This window comes from Perca fluviatilis, chromosome 5, assembly GCF_010015445.1.
Source record: "Perca fluviatilis chromosome 5, GENO_Pfluv_1.0, whole genome shotgun sequence".
Classification (NCBI taxonomy): domain Eukaryota; kingdom Metazoa; phylum Chordata; class Actinopteri; order Perciformes; family Percidae; genus Perca; species Perca fluviatilis.
In genome coordinates this window covers 23,030,260-23,053,806 of record NC_053116.1, presented here as the reverse complement: position 1 = coordinate 23,053,806, position 23,547 = coordinate 23,030,260, and the positions used below count along the sequence as shown (strand labels likewise).

Sequence of the window (23,547 nt, the reverse complement as noted above, 5' to 3'; positions counted from 1 at the left end):
TTAATCTCTTTATTGAGCCTCCCAACATCACACCCGACCCAAATGTTCAGTCCCTGACAAAGTGAACTGTGGTGAACTGTGGCTCAAGTGTGAAGAAATGATACATGTTACACATTGTATTCATGTAGTTTAGACTCATTCAAGAAATTGACCTCATAGTCATTACACATATATGAAAACACACCTTTTAATTAAAAGCATGTATGGTTTATGGACATCTATTGGTTTTAATGTGTGGACATGTGAGATTTTTCCCAGGGACATTTTCACCAGTGAATTGTGTGCTTACTTTACTTACCTATAAACTATATAAAAAAATACAATAAACGAATACTATGATATGGCAGGTGGTCATATTGAAATATGAAAAAAATGCCATTTCAGCTTTAAATGAAGTGGCTGGATGGAGTTACATGATAGTATTGCTCAACCTATATTTGACAGCTAATTGTGCAGCTCCTCTGTTTGACACTGCCTTCTCAGAATTGATCCAATCAAAACAGCGGATAGGTGGACAAGAATAGAAGCTCAGCCAATCACAGCGGCTCCTCTCTGCATAGGGCGTTACGACTCGCAGACACAATTTGTGCGATCGTTTCACTGTATCATGTTGGCTAGGTAGTTGCAGTGCAATAATTTGTGTTAAATACTCCAGTCAGTTTAGCAAAATTGCCATTGTTTTTTCGGTTTTGATCATTTTTCTGCTGCTGTGCAGGGGAAAGTCGGAGCTTTGAGGGCGCTCCGTGTTTTCAAAGCCCGAAATAATCGCTGTCAGGAGGACTACTGTTTTGTTGATGTCATCCACGGCAGAGCTGTAGCGACCTTCAATTTTTAGACAAGACCAAGATAAACAAAGACTGGTTTTGAGGTGGTAATTTTCGTCTTTGTTTTGTTTTATTTGCCAGACACCTGCAACGAGGATGGGACTTTTGCTGCACTGTGTCCTGCTGTTATCGGTTTCCACTTTCACAGCCGGTTTAGATGTTCAGCAGGGATCCAAACCCTTCGGACATTCGTTGTTTTTGAAGAATTCAAACATTGGCAAGAGAGCTGCGAACATCGTAAAGAGGTCTCTGCCTGCCTGGCTCGCTGCATCACCAGGTCACAAGATAAAACGAAGTAGCACCGAGCAAGGCGACTCCTGCGAAGCTCTTCAAGGATCTGACACCAAGTTAGCAGACAACACCCACAGTGTAAGTTACCAGCTAAGGTCCTGTTACTCTTCGCACGTCTGACAATTAAAAGAGCCTATGATGCGCAGGTGCTAACCAGGTGCACGAGAATAGGCCTAATCAGCTACCCAGTGTCCTCAGAAACCTAGCTACTGATGGGCTGTTTTTCATTCATCTGTAAGCCCTAGAGCCCGGGATAACCGTTAGTAGATAGGCCTATTGCACTGTAGATTTATTTCCCTGCTGTAAAACAAAAAAAACATGAGTCTGTCATGCCTTTCCCTACACATTTCCCCAACCTCAAACAGCCATTAAAGTGACTACCATCTTGCCTTTTCTGTTTGCTACCAGTGAAACTATATATATATATATATATATATATATATTTTTTTTTTTACCATTTGGTGCTGTGAAACAGTTTGCTAACACCGCCTATTTTCCTCATGCTTTAAAAGCTACATAGGCTCCACTGAAGTACTACCAGACTGGTTCAACCTCTCAAATGCTCCACTAATGGCCTTGACCTATATGTTCTTCTTCGTCTCAAGGATGCAGTAGCTGTATTCTGTAGGCCTGTTTGAGGATCCCACTGCTTGAATCTGCCTGAATGTTGACAGGGAAATTGGCCCAGTGGGATCCATGTGACTGGCTGTGTGTTAGTTATTTTGTAATTAAAAGCTGTGTTTGTGTGGTAGTGAAAGCAGTTAGCAAGCAGAGGGCTATTTCACAAAACCAAGATAAGGTATTAAGCTGGGATTTCCCAGTTATCCTGGCTCAATTTAACCTGGACTCTGTTTCACAAAAGCAGAGGCACCTAACCTACAATGGAGATGTATTCTGTACAGCTAGCCTGCTCCTGACCACGCTAACAGCCAGGATTTATTAATCCTGAAGCCTTTTCTGTTCACTTAGCAGTGCTTTTACCCTATTGTTATCAGCCTGCATTAAAATACAACATGTGCATATTGCTGTTCATTTAAGTACTGTTATTATTTAAAGTTTTGCACATTATTTTTAATAATTATTAATGTGACAGTCATTGTCACTGTTATATTGCTGTATGAAGACTGCTGTTCATATTGTTGTTAGAAGTTTGGTGAATATATTATGGCAGTTGTTGAGATAGTTAAAAGGGTGATAAAGTTGCCAAATGTGTTTTTAAATGAAGTCTGTTACTACTAAGGGCAATATATAAAGTGCTGTACATGTGTGTTTCTATGGTGGACCAATGCACCTTAAATTATTTTAGTTGATACTTTTTTTTTGGTATACTTTAACAATAAAGGATTCAATAAACTGGATTTCTTAGCACACAATTTGTTTTGTCCAACGGGTTTTAAACTAGGTCTATTAATACGAAGGGAAGCAATATGAAACCAATAAATACGCTATCCTAATTGTAAATCAAACAACCAAAATTATTTTAGTTTAAAATAATTATATTGTGTATACTAACAATAGAGAGCGATACAACACACTGATTTTGCCCTTTATAATTTTGCCGCGGGGAAACGATAACTGATGAATATACTATTCGTGTTTACAGTGTGCATTATATTTTTCACTTAATTATCTTTATAGTTTCTAGATTTTAGAGTCCAATTTCTTCAATGTCTTTCTTTTATATGTCCATATATACGCTGGAGCAAAGGATATAATATGTAAAGAAGGAAACTCGTCCTCTATAAAAAAAAAACACATGAAAAGCGTGGCAGATAATAGCGGACTGACTGAATGATAGTCTAAAAGTATACATTTACAAACTACTGCTCTTAACTGAAACCATTCAATATGTCACTTATCATTTGCAAAAACGAACAGTTGTACACTTATTAATTAAAAGTGAGCAGGGGAAGTTAATATGACTTAGGAAATTTATATTTTAGCCCATGAGAGAGAGGGCGAAACAATTTATTTACGCATCATATTCTAGAGTTGTAGAAAATGGATCTTCATGGTAAATTTCCTGAGTAACATTATCTTCTGATTATTTTTAAGGCAAAGAGTACAACGGTTAATTTGTGCAAATGATTAGTAGCCTAGTAGAATGGTATGATTTGAATTCAGAGCAGTGGTCAGTTAATGTATATATTTAGGCTACATATGCATTCACTCAGTCTGCGATCATCTGCCACGCTTTCTCTCGCTGCGCCCGTGTTTCTTTCTCTTTTTTATTTTTTTTTATTTTTTACAAATAATGTGTTTCACGTTATCATACTTCCACAAGAAGATGCTGCTCACGCTGTATAAAGTATGAACAATGCGTATTCTCCATTTTAGCACCAGTAAATCTGTTATCAACCTTGTAGTCTGTTAAGGAAAGCTGTGAACGCGTATCTATCCGAAATACTTAAGCCTGGCTCGACCTAGTCGCTCCTCCTAGGCCTGGCTTGGCCTTCGTGAAACGCACCAAGCCAGGCTGCACAGACTAGACTAGGTCAAGCCTCGCTTTATCAGTTATCCTGGATTTATAAATTCTGCTTTTGTGAAACAGCCCCCAGGTAGTCTGTTAGGATACAGAGAGCCTACAGTGTTTTGTTTTTACTTGCACTTAAATCCTGGATAGGAGAGTAGGCTAAATTTGGTCTCACCAGATGTGTAATTGAGTTTACTGTTTTAGCAGAGACTTTACCCAGGAAGTAAACTCATCCAAATTATTGCAGCTTAACTATGCAATCCTCTCCTCAAAACAAACAGGAGGCTGACCTCCACAGATTCCTGTGCTGCTTATTTGCCTAGCTCCTCATTGCCATGTGATCAACTTTGCATTGCAATCTTTGTATACTTGGCCCTGGTAATCTAAAGTTGACAGAATTCCTTGAGGCTCAGCTTTGTCATTCCCCTCAAGGTTACAGTTGCAGGTCCCATCGGTACTGGAGCTGCTGATAGAGACCTGCCTTAGACAGTTTGCTTTATTTTCACATGGTTGAAAAACAAGGGGCCACTGAATGGTTTTTCAGGAATCAACTTTTGTATCAGGGAGCTGGACTCTCTGATAATGAAAGCAAAAACATTTTTTTGTTAGAGCCACACTGCTAAATTGATGGGATTCACACAAAACTACTCAGAGTGAAAGTCTGACCTCCTTTTTGACCTCAGTTTTTAAGGTGGTATTCAGTAGCTGCATTCAGAAGTATGAGAGTTAAGAGCAATTGGCTTGAAGCCTTCTGCTTTCTGAAATGCTTGTCGGGTCTGAGAAGTGGTGCTTCACTTTTTACAGTTCATCTAGCCTATATACTTGCTTGACCACATGGTGAGAGGAAACATGGTGCCAGTCAAAGCAAAAATACAGTCTGGAGGCAACATTATACTTCATCCCTTCTTGCACACTAGCCTCAAACTCCTCTTAATTTAGTAGCATTTACACAGCTATTAGTAATTCTGCTCAACTGGTGTTGTGATTATTAATAGGTTTATATTTAATGTATTTTAAATCTTTTCTCAGCATACCTTCAGTGACCTGAGTGGATCAGTGTCGCTGGCCTGGGTTGGAGATGGAACAGGGGTGAGTGTTATTTGCTCACTTTTCTCTCATACAGTGTTGTTCCTTTGTGACATTAGTAGGACAAACTTGGCTGGATTATTCAGTGAACTGCATGAAAGTGACAGGGTAGTCTGCCTGCAAAGAATCTTGTAGATTACATAATGAGTTCCCTCACATCAGGGTCTCATTCACATTAATACATGTTCTATGCTCCACTTTCCTTAAAGGTCCTATGACATGCTGCTTTTTGGATGCTTTTATATAGGCCTTAGTGGTCCCCTAATACTATATCTGAAGTCTCTTTCCCGAAATTCAGCCATGGTGCAGAATTACAGCCACTAGAGCCAGTCCCACAATGAGCTTTCCTCAAGGCCGTTTTATGGTTGTGCGTAGAATCAACGGCGTACCCCCGCAGACCCCTCTGTGTCTACGCCGTAGCCTGACGTGCACCTCTCGAAAAATGTAACCACACGTCGCTCGGCCGTGGCTTGGTAGCGTTTTATTTCCCCCCCGACTCATTTCCTGGTTCTCTTTCTCCATAAACAACATGAAATCAAGCAGAAGGTTAACTTTTCCTGCTACAGAATTCCCACCGTGGTCAGAAAGAACAGGGGAGATACTTTGTTTCTCTCACTATGACTCTAGAGTCAGTACTTGCTCCAAAGCTAATTACCGTCACTCTCTCACTTCTCCCTCGCTCAAACACACACACACACACACACACACACACACACACACACACACACACACACACACACACACACACACACACACACACACACACACACACACACACACCGGCTGGACGCACACACCAGTGCACAGGTATAAACATCAGGCCACTTGCGTAGGCTATGCCGAAAGCTCTGCGTGGAGCCTCCGCAGAACTGTAAAACAGGCTTTTGGATGTGCCATTTCTGTGTCTGTAGCTTTAAATGCTATTGAGGAGGAGAGAGGGAGGGCAAGGTAGAGGGTGGGGGTGGGGCCTTGACCAACTGCCACTTTGCTCGTTTGAAAGCCATGATGTCTCTCTCTTTCTCATGAGCGGGCCAAATTCTCTGGACGGGCAAAGCAGAGAAAGGGGAGGTAACCTTGGTCCTTATGACCTCATAAGGAGCAAGATTCCAGATCAGCCTGAGCTTTCATTTTCTCAAAGGCAGAGCAGCATATCCAGGGCTCGGTTTACACCTATCACCATTTCTAGCCACTGGGGGACCATAGGCAGGCTGGGGGAACTCATATTAATGTTAAACCTCATAAAGTGAAATTTTCATGCCATGGGACCTTTTTAAGCTGAACCTTCTTTTCTTGGCAGGTCATCCTGGCTTTGACAACTTTTCAGGTGCCCTTCTTCATGATAAGACTCGGGCAGTCCAAACTCTATCGAAGGTAAGTCTTATGATCTCACCTGTTAGCAAAAAAACACCATAGTTTGTATTTAATTTGCATTTAATTCGGCTGCAACTACTGTAATTTGTCTGCCAGTGAAAACTACGGGAAGACATTCGAGGATGTGACCAACCTCATCAACAACACCTTCATCAGATCAGAGTTTGGCATTGCTATCGGGAACTCTGGGAAAGTAAGTAATTCTGTAATGTCTGCCTGCTGTAAAGAACCTTCATCATCTTGTACGGTTTCATCAGTGAATTTTGGACTCTGGCTTGTAGGTGATCCTGACAGGAGAGGTGTCTGGAGGTCATGGGTCTCGGATCTTTGTCTCCGATGACTTTGGAAAGACATTCACCCCGCGGGACCTGCCCTTTAACCCCCTGATGCAGATCACATACAATCCTGACAATTCCAATGTGCTGCTGGTCCTCAGCAACAGCGTAAGTAGTGAATGTAACAGAGCTAAAGATTTTGTTTGGAAAGTAACCAGTTTGGATGTAAGTTAGCTTGTCTATATAAACTTGAAAGATCCAGTACTGTTCTGTGTGTGGGTATCTCAGATTAGTAATTAGTAAATCTGTCAGTAATTTAAGAGGCTTAACTACTTTTTTCATGCCCTGTTGTAAAACTCTTAAGCTTAAGACTCTTAGGTAAATCATTTGTTTGCACAGAGTACATACTGTATATTAACATGGCTATGGTGTTTATGGGCAGCTCCAGTATACAAAGTTCTGTGTGACCTGTGTAAACAGTGGCTTCATTGCAGTTGAACCACGAGTTCATCATTTAATCAATCTTTTTTTTGGTCGTCAGTATGAACTGTGGCTGTCTGAAGATTTTGGCAGCAACTGGAAAAAGATCCACGACACGGTGTGTCTTGTGAAATGGTAAGAGACCAAACAAACTTTGTCGGGTGCTTGGTGAACAAACAGTAATGATATTCAATAACCCCAAGTGTCTGTGTCTCAGGGAAATACTTCTGTTCTTGGAGATTAGGGAGGAGTGTAAAAACGCCATTCTTATTGGTCTGGCGTGCAGTAAAGATTTGAAGAAGTGATATGGTATCTGTTAGTCGTCTGTTTTCTAGACTTCATTCCTCCAACAAGCTAATTATTACAGGTAGTTGAAGACACTGGAGTTCTACCTCTCTCTTTACTGTTTTGGTGTTATTCGGTTTAATATGTAACATCCTTTAATAACCTTAAACAAACATGTCCCTAGATTTTCTTACATAGACTTTTTTTGTTGCTCTACCTTGGTAAAATAAGCAGTAAAACTGCATTGCAGTGCAGTCAGTGGCTGTTTGCATAGCTCTGTCTTGACCAAGCCCTCGCCACACTCTTGTGATTTTAGAGGCACTTCCTGGTATGTATCACTTAGTAACCTTAGCAGCTCTAAATATCTTTTAGGCTGTGTTTTCAAGTTCACTGTACCTGAGAGAACTGTATGTATAAAAAACAGTCTTTCTTTCATTACTATGACAAAGACATTGATCTGAACAGGCAAATGGGTCATTTTAATCTGGGGCAGGAGTTTTCTGAAGACAAAGCACACCACTCACAAGACAGTAAATATTTAGAAAGGGCTTGGCTGTATGCTGGTTTCATTTGATAGGCCATGTCATGTGATGCTTACTTTCACAATGAAGCAAAACCCATTATGGGAATAGATGGAGGATGAATGAATAATAATAATAATAATAATAATAATAAAAATAAAAATAAATATATATATATACTTTTCACTCTGATTCTAGGGGGAGGAAAAATACCATCTTCTTTACAGCCAACCACAACGGATCCTGCAGTAAGTGATCCCTTTAACCAAAAATGAAAATGTAGCATGTGTAACTTTTCTGTGTCTTTTTACAGTCACTGGTGCCTACATGTAGATTACTGACGAGCAGCACATTTATTACAATGTCTTTAAAACGTTCAAAACAGTTTCAAAGATAAGCGTCTACATGTTTTTATTGAGACCTCTGTTTTCCATTGAATTTCTAGATTTGAATTGGATTATGAATACAAATTTTAATGACAAATGGTATCAAGATTTTTTTTTTTTTATCATTTAGTCTCATATTCCTTGTAAATGCTATATGTAACTATTAGTTTCACTTGTACATTTTCATAATTTTGTCTAAATTTTGTTTTTAGCTGATCGAGGAATGCTGGAACTGAAGAGGTCGACAGACTACGGTAAAACCATTAAGACTGTCGCCAATAAGATCTACTCCTTCGGCCTGGGTGGACGCTTCCTCTTTGCCTCTGTAATGACAGGCAAGGTCAGTATACAATATGTGCATATCACTAGCAGATACAGAAACATGATCAGGCATCCAGAGGGGAAAATAGTAATTGTTTAGACCTTTTATGTTTGTAAGTAAAAGCTTCAGTCTTCAATTTGAAATACAGTTGGCTCTGGTGAAGTGAGATATGTCGTGCTGAACCTCTAGATCGTTTTCATGACGGGGAATTTCAAATCAAGTATTAGAAAAATATTTTTTGTATTATTGAGAGATAGAGATATATATATATATATATATATATATATATATATATATATATATATATATATATATATATATATATATATATATCTATCTCTCAATAATACAAAAAATATATTTTTTTTATTTAAAAATAGATTCCACGTCATGGGGCATACTTCTGCATATGTGAAAAAAGTTGTATAAAGCCTTTTTTGGCTCTAAAGGAGCTGCACAAAATCTGCTAAATTGCCTAAAGGGATGTCAGTTGAGTCAGCGTCAGTTGGGCTGAAGACTACAAGTAACACTTCTAGTAAAAAAATCAGGGCTGTGGAGCCAAAAAGAAGGGATCTCACCAGACCTCTGTAGACCGCTCCTCATCTCTGCTTGAGGCTAGCGGCTCGAGGCTACATTAGCCACTTCTAGCACAACACACCTAAATCTCCAGCCAAAGTGTCTGTGGTTGAATTGCATTGTGGGTAATGTAGGCTCCAGTTTTTGACAAGGAAGAAAAAATTGTGCAATAGAAAAGATGTTATCGTTGGTTCTGCTGCATCTATTTTTATACTTTTTTTTTTTTAAACTGTCCATAGGGAGTCTGACAATGTAATAGGAGTGCAAGATAAATTGGTGGACTCCTTTTCAATTAATTAACTGATGGGGAAATGTTCATAGAAAACAACAACTGACCAAATTACCTTAAATGGTTAGACTCAGCACATACGAATAGTTTGCTATACGTGCGCTCCAAGGCGAGCTCATGTGGATATTGTTACACTCAAAATACATAGTGCTCATGACACATATTGTTTCTTTTCTTTTGCCTGGTTTTATAAATGTAAGTTAATTTGCAATAGGTTCTTACCCTCCAAACTGCTCTTTTTCTCATTATTTCCTCTTTCTTTCGGTCATTCTCCCTGTTTTTCTTTTTTCCCACCTCTTTCTCTGCAGGGCACTCTGAGGATGATCTATGTGTCAGTGGACCAGGGTGAGACGTGGAACATGGCCCAGCTGCCCCCTGTTGGTCACGAGCAGTTCTACTCCATCCTGGGAGCGAACGATGAAATGGTCTTCATGCATGTCGACGAGCCAGGAGGTCAGTCCATAAAAAAACCTCAGCTGTTTGCAGTAATAATATTTTAAGAGTAGGGGACAGTGTGTGTTTGCCTATGTAGAGAATGCAATTTTTTTTAATTACATGTACTTCTGGCCATGTAGAGAACTTTCACCATATAAACTCCAATATTTCATTATTTCAAGTAACCATTTCTGAAGCTCTGCATCTGAATTTTCTCTCCAGTATGTGTGAGCTAATTTGTTTCTTTTCTGCGTCCACAGATACCGGATTTGGCACCATTTATGTGTCGGATGACCGAGGCACTGTGTACTCCAAGTCATTGGAGCGCCACCTTTACACCACCACGAATGGCGATACAGACTTCACCAACGTCACCTCCCTGCGAGGAGTTTTCATCACCAGTGTCCTGGCGGAAGGTAGCTCTATTCACGTGCCTGTGCTTTGTTAAAGGAATAACAACACATGCCTGTACTCAAATTCCCCTCAGTAAAACATACACAAAACTTCTCCATTACATACCGGAGGGAGGGTGTTAAGTAAATATTTAATTAGCTGTTCAGTGTTAGATTTGCTGTTTTTCTGATGCGGCTGACTGACACTTCTCCAGAAATACCACATCACCAGCTAAATCTTAACTCCATCGTGTCTTCTGCTCACTTTATTCTCTTTAAAAAAAATCTCCTCTGTCTTTCTCCTTATATTTTAAACTACTCTTTTTTTTCTTACCTCCACTCTTCTACATGACCATTCTGTGGTTACATGATTATTGCCAAGGCTTACTCTAGCTTACTTGTAATTTCGGGGGAAACTGAATCTAAGCTTTATTTACACACAGCTAAATGCTTAAGACTGCCTATAAATATGATGTCTTGTTGTTCCAGATAACTCTGTGCAGTCTGTGGTGTCCTTTGATCAGGGAGGGGAATGGGTTCCCCTGCGGAAACCTGCCAACAGCAAGTGTGATGCTACAGCCAAAGACCCAGACAAGGTAAGGAGAGGAAACTGGTGTGTCTGGAGAAAAGAACAAAGATAGAAAGTTGATCAGTCTTGATGGAAACCGTGTACTTACTTAAGTTTTGATAAACCTAAATTTGGATTGCAGTGCCAAAAAGGCCAAACGGTGCATTTATCATGGCCGTATTTGTTCTTTTTCATGTTATTTTTCCCCTGATTTTTACAGTGTTTGTACTATAAACAGTCAGATACCAAATGCTGCTTGTGTTTGTGTCTATAGTGCAGTCTCCACATCCACGCAGCCTACAGTATTGCTATGAAACTGAACGTCCCCATGCTGCCTCTGACTGAACCAAATGCTGTGGGTCTCATCTTAGCTCATGGTCAGTTCAGAGTTTTCATACCAAGTTTTACTGGAAGTTATTTAATTGAATAAACTACATATTTTTTTGCCATCTGACCATTTCTGTGTATCTCATAAGGGAGTGTTGGTGATGCCATCTCAGTGATGAAGCCTGATGTGTATGTGTCTGATGATGGGGGGTACACCTGGATGAAGGCCCTCGATGGGCCCCATTACTATGCCATTTTGGACTCTGGAGGGCTGCTGGTTGCTGTGGAGCAAAGCCCCACTCAACCTATCAATGTGATCAAGTGAGTTACAGTCAGAGGAGGCGTTTGTATTTGCTGATGCTTGGAGTCTGTTTTTCTTTGTGATTTATATGTTATCTGAATTTAATTGAAATTGCATGCTATACAAATCCCTCTCACATGTTATTGCTTTACTTTAAAGTTTATTGGGGTTATGCTAATGTTTGGTTATGCTTCAATGTCCTGACAGATTTTCTACTGATGAAGGACAGTGCTGGGGTGCTTACACCTTCACCAAAGAGCCCATCTACTTTACTGGGCTGGCATCAGAGCCGGGAGCTCGATCCATGAATGTCAGTGTCTGGGGCTACAGAGACTCCCTGCTCAGCCAGTACTGGATCTCCATCACCATTGACTTCAGGGATCTTCTCACCAGAGACTGTGAGTGACATGAGAATATGTTTGATACAACAAACTGACGTTAATGCATTTGTGTAAATGTAAAGATGATTTGTCAATTTTCGGTAATCTGTTTGAGATTATTTGTAAACAGAGTGACTATTGATGTACATAGGTGACGACAAGGACTATGTGCAGTGGTTGGCCCACTCTGATGACATCAGTGACCCTAATGATGGCTGCATGCTGGGCTACAAAGAGAAGTTTCTGCGTCTCAGGAAGGACTCTGTTTGCTGGAACGGACGAGATTATCAGGTCAACACCCAGCCAACCCCGTGTCCGTGCACCCTGGATGACTTCCTGTGGTAAGACATTCCTTGTGTCCCAAATCCATACAACATACTAATTATATACAGCATATGCTACACTTATACCAAAATATCCTGCTTAGATAGAGGTACTGCTAACTGTTTGTGATAGCTTTTTATTAAAAGTAAAATTACTGGTGTAAAGGTCCTTTCTGTGAAGCTCCTTCAAATGTGATTAACTTCAAAATCAGAGATGGCAGTGTTAAAAAAAAAAAAAAAAAAAAAAAAAAATGGATTCACTTTAAAACATTAAATAGAGCAACTTGATGAAGAGTCCACATTGAACATGCCAAACTGGTATTGAATAGCAGTGTAAACGTTTCCTGGAGAGGATTTTCCCTTCAAGTAAAAGAGAACTGTGAAAGTACTGAGCCAAACGATTGTGCATTTACAGACACTACAGCAGGGGTCTTCAATGTTTTTTAAGCCAAGGACCCCTTAACTGAGAGAGAGACGGATCAGGGACCCCCTACTACATATATTGTATAAAATGAAGTTGCATATTAATCTGGTCCTACAATAACTTTTAGGGCAGCCTAAAGCATTTATAGATACCTGTTTTGCCTAGAATACTAAGCTATTTAAATAGCCTAACAATTGTTGGCATGATTTTATAAATCATGTTTTAATTTTTAACCCTAAAATGTGAAACAAATGTGGCACAGTGAATCCTTAGGATGAACTGTATCTGTGGATGGCAACCTTAGAGACTACATTACCTATTGGCCAGTAAGCCTACCGTCAGTGGGGATTTATATTTGCTAATATGTTGAAATCATGTTAAGACTTTTTAATTTTTGAAAACAACTTTCAAAAATTAACAATAATTTGGGGGCCCCCCAGGAGTGACTCTGAGGACCCCCTGGGGGTCCCGGACCCCCTGTTGAAGATCCCTGCACTAGAGTAAAAGTAGGTTATTTCTTCCACCCTTGCTTACCATCCTGGCATCTTCCGATCCTTTGCAGTGATTTTGGATACTACCGTCAAGAGAACAGCTCGGAGTGTGTGGAGCAGCCGGACCTGAAAGGCACAGTGCTCGAGTTCTGTCTGCACGGCAAAGAGGAGCAACTTCAGACCAGTGGGTAAGTGAATGTGTTGACCCTTTCCTTTGATCATCGATGTCACACAATTTGCTTGTTGATTGGCTTCAACTTCTCTGTAATTGTGTATTAATTATTAATATTAAAACCGATACTGTGTAAAACATATATTGTACAAGGCCAACACCACTGCCACATTTTATGGTAGAGAGAGTGACAGAGAAGTTCTCGGTGTTTGTCAGAGGATACAAGTGATGAGGAAGTAATTGTCATGCAGAAGTCAGTCAGAGATAGCAGATGGGGGTGAAAGTGAGTCTCATGTTTTCAATGAGGAAGAGTCAATGCTGCCCGTAAAAGCAAAGGACATTTTTGGTAAATCGTGTTTGCTGCACTGCACACAGGCTGACTTAATAATAGTAAATGAGTAATTGTTACACAGAAGGTTATGAAAATCCGGTTAAACCATTATGTGCAATAGGGAGGGTAGGCTGTTGCAGCATTACAGCTTAATTTATATGTATGTAATTGTGATCATGAATACAATTTCATAATAATATATAAGACTTTGTATGATAACTATGAACAGTTTTAAACTGATTCGCATTTGAACAAACCAAGTATACAGTTTTTTATTTATTTTTTATTTTTTTTAAGTCAGTTGCAAACCTCCAACTAACTGTCATAAACTCGTGATGTGCCTTTGGTCCACAGCTATAGGAAAATCCCTGGAGATAAATGTGAGGGAGGAAAGATGCCCGAGCGTAAAGAGATAGACCTCAGTAAGAGGTGTGTGAGTGACCTGGTGGGCCCTGAACTTCTGGTCAGTACCTCTGTCGCTTCTGGAAAATGTTATGAATATAGATGTATCCGTGCTGTATGTTTGCCTACAGTATATCCACTTTTACCTACTATTGTTGTCTGCTGTTGTTTTTTACAGATAGACAGTCGCTCCTCCAAGTCTGTACCCATTGTGATAACGGTCATCGTCATCATGCTGCTGATAATTGCAGCCGGAGTTGTCTTCATCAAGAAATATGTCTGTGGTGGCAGGTTAGTGTGTCTTTCCACAAATAGTCCAGTTCATAACCAAAACCCGTCTACAGGAGAAAATGTCCAGGTGTTGAATGTGTTTTCCAGATGATTTTAAGTACACTGACAGTATTTTGAATGTGTCCGACAGGTTCTTGGTTCACAGATACTCGGTGCTGCAGCAGCATATCGAGGAAAATGCTGTTGATGGGATGGACGACCCGCTGGAGACCAACCACACTCAAAATGGCAAGATAGAGTTTCACGACGACTCAGATGAGGTACAGTGGATACCTTTTCCTCACTCATACTTGGGCTAAGATAGACACATGGGTACCAGGTTTTTCTTCTAAGGGCGTTTTCACACATACCTCGTTTGGTCCGGACTTCCGGACTTTTTAGTTTGATCCGAACCAAAATTACAGGTGTGAAACCTCCCCCGGACCGCGGTCCAGATCAAAAGACCAAATTTTGGTCCGATAAAAAGAGGTGGTCTCGGTCCGGATCCAACTGAACCATGGTCCGGTTCGTTTATAGTGTGAAAGCATTTTTTGGATGGTTCGGACTTTCGGACCAAATACAAGAAGCTCTGGCAGGCTCTCCTTGTGTTACAAGACCGGGGAAGCTCCTTTTAAGGTGCTTAGTGAGAGAGAGTGACGGTGAATGCGCTCAGAGAAGAAAGCTGTCGGCTATCAGACAGTCCCTCCAGAAAAACGCGATTATGCAATCGCATAATTCAATGCATAATCAGCCAAAGTCCGCATATCCATGCGGGGGCCGCATTTTTTCAAATATGCCGCACTTCCGCCGCATAAATTGTCGATTTCTGCGCAAAATATGCGGTGCTTGCATGATTTCATAATCCCCGCATTTTCGTTGCAAAAAAGTCACATATATCTTAGCAGAAAGTTGAAAAAATGTTGCGTTTACTTCACACAAGAGCAGCCATTTTCCCCTGTTGCCATGGGAACGTTATGAAGTGACGTAATTACGCGACGTGAACATCATCGTAAAGCAGGGTGTTGGAGGTTGAATTTGACATATACTTTGTGTCTCTTAAGTTGGTATCCAATAAGTAACCTATCTTAATATCTGATGTCTACTCAAATCAAGTCTTTGTTGAAGTGCTCCTGCTGTCTATATTATTAACGATTTTTGAAAGTCTGTCTCTTTTGTATCTTTTATTTCCCTCTGTTTAGACTATTTTATTTTTACTTTAATATTATATTTTTTGTATATATTTTTGTATCTTATTTGTTTACTTATTGCAATGACTATATCTGTAAACCATTTTTGGAAAAAAAGCAAGGTGTTGGGGGAATCACTTTTTCATCAAACCGCAGTTTTTGCCACTTCCCGTAATTTCATCGCATAAAATTGCATAAATATCCCGCATATTCCATCGCATTTTTTAAGAAAACGTGCCGCATAATCAAGGATTTTTGCCCACAACAATCACAAAAGAACTCCGTGTTTTTCTGGAAGGACTGATCAGAGCAGAGAATACATCAGCAGTTTATTTGTTAAGTGGTAAATGTACAGCGTAGGTTTCAGTTTGTCTCTGAATAAATGCTCCAGAAAGAAAGTTCCCGTGTCTTGCTTCTCAACATCACAACAAAACAAAAAGGGCCGCGGCAGTAGAGGGTGAGCAGCAGTCAGTTGGAAAAACACAAAGAGAGGATACAAGAGGACGAGGAAGCCCTTCAACAAACCAATCAGTTATAAGTATCTGGAGATGTAGCTCACGTATGTGATGACGGCAGGACGTAGGTTTGTCACGTATAGATCTTTAGTGCGCTTGCAAAACTACAGTGTGAAACCACAACTTACCGGATCAAATGTATACAATGTAACAAAAACATGAACCTTGGTCCGGACCTTGGTTCGGACTTTCATGTGTGAAAACGCCCTAAGACTGGGCCATTGTTTAGCAGTGGAACAAATAGTATGTGGTGTATCTTCAAAGCTTGCTGCTTGCTTGATGTCATGTAGAAAAGTAGTTAGACACAGTAAACAACAAAACCATGGGGCGACCTCTAGCTCACCCATTAGAGTGTGCGCCCCACCAGGGCTGAGTCCTTGGCAGCGGCCATGGGTTTGAATCCAACCTGCGGCCTTTTGGTGCATGTCGTCCCGCCTCTCTCTCTCCCTTCTTGTCTTCAAGCTGTCCTGTCAATAAAGGCCATGAAAGCCCCAAAAATAATCTTTAAAAAATAAAGAACCAAACCAGACCCCAATAGTCTAAAACACACCTTGATGCTGAAGACAAATATCTTGAATTACTGTTGTTAACAACAACAGAGAATAATTGCTAAATCAACCCTAGAAACTGTGTTTTTTCTTGGGTTTATTGATGAAGAAAGAAAACCTTTGCATGTTAGGGCTTAATTTCTCAACCTATTAAACATTAAGGACACTACAGTGACGAAGCCATGATGTCCCGCAGTGCACTTCTAATGTACAGTCCCACCACCTGCTGTGATTGACGAATGTGTCCTATATAAGTAGTCAAGGTGTAGAAGGGATGACTGCAACATAATAGAATATGATACAATGATATCTGATATTAGCTGATATCCATTCTCTTAAAGCGTAACTCTCGCCAAAATGCAGACGGAATCACCGCTTTTAAAATTTACCGTATTTTCGTTTTTCGGTCAAATGGCCTTTTGAATGGGAGTGCTAGGGGCACTTTTATGCTAGCCTCAAAATAGCAATTTTTAAAACCCTAATAAGGCTCGACAACATTGAACTTTGCTCGAAGTATCACCAGGGGCTCTACACCTTAACGAAAGCATTGACAACATTGTTTGTGTACCCAGAGTTTACTAAAAAAGATTTTGAACAACTCACCGTAGCTCTTGTTGTTTCCGGCCGCTACCACCTCGGCAATCAAAACGAGTCAATATCCGAATGCGAATGAACAGACTCCATATGACGCTCCTTTTTCAACTACAAGTTCAATATTGTTTTTCAAGAACGACAAAACAAGAAATAATCTGTGCATTTATATGGAACTAAGCTTTAGGAGCTTTCCATTTTTACTCTCCTCCCTGTTATGTTGCATTCGGAAATCGATTGTTTTTGACTGACAAAATGGCTGCGGCCGGCAGTGTTGGGAAAGTTCACTTTCTACATGAACTAGTTCAAAGTTCAGTTCACAAATTTGAAAATGAACTAGTTCAGTTCATACTTCAAAATTTTAAACTAAGTTCACAGTTCCAAAAATGAACTACTGTAGTTCATAGTTCTTTTTTTCCATATGTTGCTGCGAGCTATTATTTTTCAAAATTATTGCCACAGCCCATATAGAACCACAGACCGCAATTATTTTATCAGTTTTAACACAGAAACTATGCTTCACATTTCATCTTCATATCCAATCAGTTCAATGTGCCATTTCAGGTTTGCTGTGGATGTGACTGAAGTGTGGATTTTCTTTTTGAAAGCTGGCAGGCAAAATTTGCACAGAAATGTAAGATTTTTCACATTTTCACGACCTTGTCATAAAACTGGTTTAAATGATCATACGACGCCTCCTTGCTGCTTCGTTGCCTCCATGCTGCTTTTGGTTTTGATCACGCATGCAGCGGTGCGACACTGGTGGCTGGTGTTGCCATATTGGGTGTTTTTTCCGCTACATCTTAAGGCCTGTTTACGGTGTGTTTTAGCCGGGTTTTCGCCTGGAAGGCTCTATAGAAATCTGGCACCCTATTGAACGAAGTTAAACTGAGAGAGCGTGCCGTTCACAGACACCAGAATGAACGAGTTCACAGTAACGTTCATCAGGCAGTAATAAAGTACGTTCAGTTCACGTTCGCCCAAAATATGAACGCGTTCAGGCACAACACTGGCTGCTGGAAACAACAAGAGCTACGATGCGTTGTTCAAAGCCTTTTTTAGTAAACTCTGGGTACACAAACAACGTTGTCAATAGTTTCGTTAAGGTGTAGAGCCCCTGGTGATACTTCGAGCAAAGTTTAATGTTGTGTCGAGCCTTCTTAGTGTTTTAAAAATAGCTATTTTGAGGCTAGCATAAAAGTGCCCCTAGCACTCCCATTCAAAAGGCCATTTGACCGAAAATACGGTAAATCTTAAAAGTGGCGATTCCGTCCTAAATATGCTTTTAAACGAAAGTTTGACTTGGGTACATTCACAAAAAGGTTGCATTTTGGCGAGAGTTACGCTTTAATGTGACCAATGGTTACAGTGGAAAAACCTTTCAGTCCCCTCTGGTGGACAAAGTAATTACACTGTTTCTAAATAACCTAACACATCTTCTGACATTTCTGTACTGCAATTTGTGGTTATTTAGCAGTCGACATATCCACTGATACCAAAATAGCTCTGATAAGCTAACGTAGCTGATACATCGCCCTGGACATCAGTCAGAATCAAGACTCCTGGAGGGGGGAAACGTCCTACATTGCAGCTTTACACTCCAAATTTCTGTCTCATATAACTTTTCAACAAAAGTGAAACTGTTTGAATACAACAGTAATCGTCCAATGTAAGGGTGAGTCAGGGCATTGTAGCTTATATCAGAGCATGGTTTTATGTTGTTGCCACCTGAGTAACCGAGTTAGGCACATCAGTAAACCTAACAGAATGGTTTCTTGTTTGCTCACCTGTGTTGGTTCTGGCTTTATTTCTATTTTCTTGTCTTTACACAGGACCTGCTCGAATAGCACAACCTGTCGTGCAACTGAGCAGCAGGTTTCCAGTTCACCCTGTGGCCGGCCGCTGCTCCTTTTAACTCTTTTGTCTCCAGCTCCTTCTTCCTTTCACCTTCTAGTATGAGGTTTGGCCTCCGCTACCAAAAGAAGAGTCTGCATCACTCTGCTGTCATCTATGAAGTATAATGAATGTACGGAGGCTTCCTGTGACTAATGCCACAGTTGAAGAGGAGGTAGGAGGGGTTGTAGTGTTGTGCTTCAGTTATTAATTATGTTGATTGAGTTTGAATCTCCAACTTATTTAATTTAGGAAACAAAGTACTGATGCAGTCATTTGAACTGCTGACAGAGGCAGAGTAATGGGTTCTGAAGCCAAGCTAGTTGTATAAATCCACCACCATTGCATTACGGGTCCTGCCTCTCCCATCACCTGGGGGTGAAATACTTCTCACTTCTGTTGAAGATCTGTGTCCTTTTTTTTTCATGCACTTGTACATAAACCTGTTTTTCTTTGTCATTTTTTGACGTGGTATCAATTTGGTTGGTGTTGATAAAGATTGCTGTTGGTAGCTGGTTTCTAACTCTCCCAAACCACTTCCCTACTTTTTAACAAAATATTTGTTGGTCAAAATGTGTGCCCCAGACGGCCAAGAGAATGTAAATGTGAGGTTTTCAGCCTCCTGATTTGTGAAATCCCCTGTTGTAAATATTTGGAATACAATCCAGAATACTTTGACTCTGTGGCATTTAGAACCACGGTTGAAGTAATAAGACGTAAGTGTCCATATACATTAGTTTTGATAGCAATAACAATATTTAGATTCATTATGTTGTCAATGCAAGTTAAGTAATCCTATTGGCACAACATCTCACATGTATCCAGTTTCTCTGTTTTATGGATGGAAATGTCATTGCGTGAAACATTTTACGCATCAATGTATAAGGTGGTAAAGTGTGTCTGTTTCAAGACAGGATTTGTTCCAAAATGTAGGTCTGCAGTTTTAACTGCCTAAAGCACAATGTCCTTTGTAAGCTTAGAGTTTGTAGTTCTACATTTTTCCTAAATGTGACCTAAAGATTAACGTGATAAGACTGTAATAATCACTGTAGTCTAATACAAGTTGTGTTTATAACCATTTGAGCAGTTTTTGTACTAATGAACTTTTAAACTTGTGTAACAAATTGTGGTTTGAAGATGTTCTGAAATAATAATAATAATGGTTTAATAGTAAATATCTACAGATATTTTTACATCAAATTCAGATAACTGAGTACATTGATGTGATTTGGCGATAGAAGCATAGAAGCAATAAGTAAAAACAATTGAATCATGTAACTGTAGCATAATTAACACTGAAGCCTATTAGAGTTAACCGACACGGTTGTTGGGCTGTTTTTGGTTTTTGAAAGGATCTCATTTCACAGTGAACTGCTGTTATTTCTCTTTAATCATCTTGATACTGCTGTTAACTGTTTGAAGTTAAACTGGATTGGCCAAAGCCTCTCAACAGATCTGTCCGCTCTATCATGCTGTCTTACCAGGTTTTTTTCCCCCTCTTTTAAGCATTTGTTGCACAATTATTTCTGTCTTGTGTTAAATACATTGCTTTCATACAGGTTTTTATTTATTCGTGATTTGCAGGTTCAGAGTGCAGTAAATTGGATGTGGTTATGTAAGTGCCTGGTGTGAGGATATGATGCGAGGCTCTCCCAATGTGTGGCCAGCATCTATGTACTGATTATTTATACCAGCTGATGTGTAACCAGTTCCATCCAGTATGTCAGTGACACCCCGAAGTTGCACTTGTTGCCTAAGCTGAATCCTTGAGCAGTGACAGACGTGTGTTTCATACGAGCTCCCATTGAACTGCCCCCCCCCCAATCGACAGAGCTTTGAAAAGAAAATAGCCTACAATAACTTGGTTATTCTCTCTTTCATGACTTGGCATGATATATCATTTTGAGTGAAACTATGAAAAAGTGGATACAGGGTTATTATGTAGCAGCTATACACTGGAAGACACGTCGCAATTTCTTTTATGATGGTTTATTGCATTAAGTGAAGGTAACACATTTTTCTTACAGTTTAAAACTGCTGTAAAAATGAATAAATTGTGATGGTTCTGTAAATATACAAGGTTACATCTTTGTATCTGCTATGTTTCTAATGTATATTTCAGACAATTTTCTTTGGGTTTGCAAATAAATTAATGTTCCTCTATTTTTGTCACCCGATTCATATTTTACAGCACTGTAAAAAGTTTTTACAAAAGGGATCAGTTACCAAAACACATTATGGTTGTAGGATCGCTGCTGCAAGCAGGTTGAGATACTATTTAACTAAAGTTTCATTTGTGTCAGTAATAATCTGTTCAGAAAGTCACGGTGTTATAACAACCTGAACATCACACAGGGTTAGCCAACAGTTCAACACAGGAAGTCTTCAGATTCTATACAAAAAGTTGCCCTCTGCATCAAAGAAGTCATTACCAACTTGCACAACAGGGTGAGGCTTTTCCATTTCCATAAACTCTTCAAGTTCTTCGTCTGTCAACAGCCGTCCATCCCAGCTCTCCTCGTCCTCTTTTTCCTCCTCTGTAGGATTTGTGTTATAAGTGCGGTCCTCTTCTTTTGACCTTGTCACATGGACATCTGTACTAATACCAGCTCTGAAGTGTGTGGGCAGAAGAGTAACGGGGGCAGAACTCTGAGCCAGTAATCCAGAGCCTTCCTCTCGAAGCATCAAAGTCTTGTCAGCCACAGGCACCACTGTACCTTCACTACTTCCAGATAGGAGTATGGCTGGGGTGTGGTTACCAGGCAGCTTCAGCTGGGCCTCCCTTGTCCCAACACCTGCAGGCAGCACCCGCTGACCCTGTCCAGCCATTACTTTAGCATCCTGCTGGACTTTTCTATCAGGAGCGGGGACAAACTTGCTCCTGAGGACTCTTAGGATGACATCAGGGGTGACCGAGTAGCCCTCAGCCAGACGATCTACTGTCCACTCATCTGGCTGCTCTTGCTTCAGATATCTGAAAGTAACAATTTAAGCCTCAATTATGCAATTATCTTGAAGACAGGAAAAGCTATTTCATGGGTGAGTGGTTAAATTGAGATAACAAAGCTAATTGAGATAACAAAGCTATTTACCTGATCTGCTTAATAGCATCCCAGGTAAGCTTCCTCTGTGGAGCTCCTGGTGTAGTCATCTGCCTTCTCAGTATATGATATTTCACATTCTTCTGCCCCTTTCTTGCCTCACTGAAAAACATGGAAGGTGGCTTATTTTTACATAGATGGTAAAGACAGCACACACAAAGCATTGTACATAATTGTATACACTAGAATAATGTTGACTCTTACTCAACCAAGGCCTGGAGCTTATCTTCTACCTCCTCTGCATCCTTCAGTCCAAGTTCATCATCAGGCATTTCATCGCTGTATCTTGGAGCACTGTTTGATACTCTGTCTCTGTGCACATGGCTCTGTCCCATCCGTGCATTGCTGGCTCCTCTGCTCGCAAATCGACAGCTGTTAATAGAAACTGAGGGCATCAATGACAGATCACCAAGCCTGGAGAGGAGGGAGAGGACTTGCAGAGATCGGGCCATGCTCACAGACAGTGTGCCCTCTCTTTTTGAGCCTATATCATGAACTTCTTTTGCCAAAGAGGAAGTTCACACACAGTCAGACACAAGTTACCGGGCATTGACGCACGTGCAATAGTCAAACTGTTTACTGACAGACCTTGTTCAGACCCTGCTTGTTATGCTCACTAAGCCTAACTCAATTTCTGAAACTCGTGGATGTACTTCCGCAAACATGACTCATAGACGGTGCGGTTTTCCTAGGATGGCGAAGGCATGTCCCGCATCCATGTCACTCCCTGTATGTTTCTTCCGGTAATGTTAAGTAATTCCCCCTTTTTTGTTTGTTTTTTTTTGTTATTTTTTGCTTACATAATTCTTTCTTGTACATTGACAACATTTGTATTGTATCTACTCATGTGTATTCTATTTCCCCTAAATTCTAGCTTATGATGACTTCACCCATAAATTTAATTTCCATCCTCCCAGAAAATAATTTGATATTGTAACCAGAGCTATACCCCATGGGATCATCACCCTACTTAGAGATGAGACAGAATTGGATCAATTTAATATATCTCTCTCCAGCAGTGTTTCAATAAATGGTCTATCTTTTCTAGACCGAAAAGTCAACAACAAAGTAATAAAAAACCTTTATGTGCAAAATCTATCCCTGCCTCCAGATACAAATGGTCCCCCTTATATGAAAATATTAACTGGAATAGAGCATGGAGCAACCCACATACATTTTTAATTACAAACAAAGTAAAAGAAATATCATTTAAAATTCTTCACCATTTTTACCCCTGTAACAAGATTGTCTCTAAATTTATCCCTAATGTAGACAAAAAATGCAGCTTTTGCTTTATGGAAACGATAGACCATTTATTCTATAGCTGTTCACATAGCTCTTCTCTGTGGAATGATATACAATGTTTCATTAATGGACAATTTGGCTCAAACATACATTTATCTAATTTTGATATCTTCTTTTACTTTTCTGACTCAAACTCCTCTGTACAATATTTAGTCAACTTAATAATTTTGCTTGGAAAATTCTTTATTCATAAATCAAAATTTATGAAAAATAAACCTCTTTTCAGTGTTTTTAAACTTGACTTAAAAATTATATAGATTGTATTTCTAGATTAGAGGGTAAATCAGCATAAAAATGTATGCAATGCTTATCTGATTTAACTTTATAATTAATGTAACTGATATTTATTGTCTGATATTTACTTTTGTTGTTTATAATTTTTTTACTGACTACTTGTTATATGATATTTATT

The 23,547-nt window shown here is 39.8% G+C and overlaps 2 protein-coding genes across 2 annotated transcripts; one reads left to right on the top strand and one right to left on the bottom strand.

The window, feature by feature from the left end:
• The first annotated feature begins 573 nt into the window (after nucleotides 1–573).
• Nucleotides 574–20,892, top strand: sort1b (sortilin 1b). The gene is made up of 20 exons (XM_039799924.1): nucleotides 574–1,193; nucleotides 4,618–4,677; nucleotides 5,972–6,045; nucleotides 6,142–6,238; nucleotides 6,327–6,488; nucleotides 6,862–6,935; nucleotides 7,805–7,854; nucleotides 8,205–8,332; nucleotides 9,488–9,632; nucleotides 9,875–10,030; nucleotides 10,496–10,602; nucleotides 10,849–10,951; nucleotides 11,051–11,222; nucleotides 11,410–11,600; nucleotides 11,734–11,923; nucleotides 12,892–13,008; nucleotides 13,678–13,786; nucleotides 13,904–14,016; nucleotides 14,147–14,276; nucleotides 18,669–20,892. The coding sequence occupies exons 1-20, from the start codon at nucleotides 921–923 to the stop codon at nucleotides 18,681–18,683; spliced, it is 2,466 nt and encodes an 821-aa protein (XP_039655858.1). The 5' UTR covers nucleotides 574–920; the 3' UTR covers nucleotides 18,684–20,892.
• On the bottom strand, nucleotides 20,703–22,511 carry ngrn (neugrin, neurite outgrowth associated). The gene is made up of 3 exons (XM_039799925.1): nucleotides 22,035–22,511; nucleotides 21,822–21,932; nucleotides 20,703–21,703 (listed from the first exon to the last, which is right to left on the bottom strand). The coding sequence occupies exons 1-3, from the start codon at nucleotides 22,280–22,282 to the stop codon at nucleotides 21,115–21,117; spliced, it is 948 nt and encodes a 315-aa protein (XP_039655859.1). The 5' UTR covers nucleotides 22,283–22,511; the 3' UTR covers nucleotides 20,703–21,114.
• Nucleotides 22,512–23,547: the final 1,036 nt, after the last annotated feature.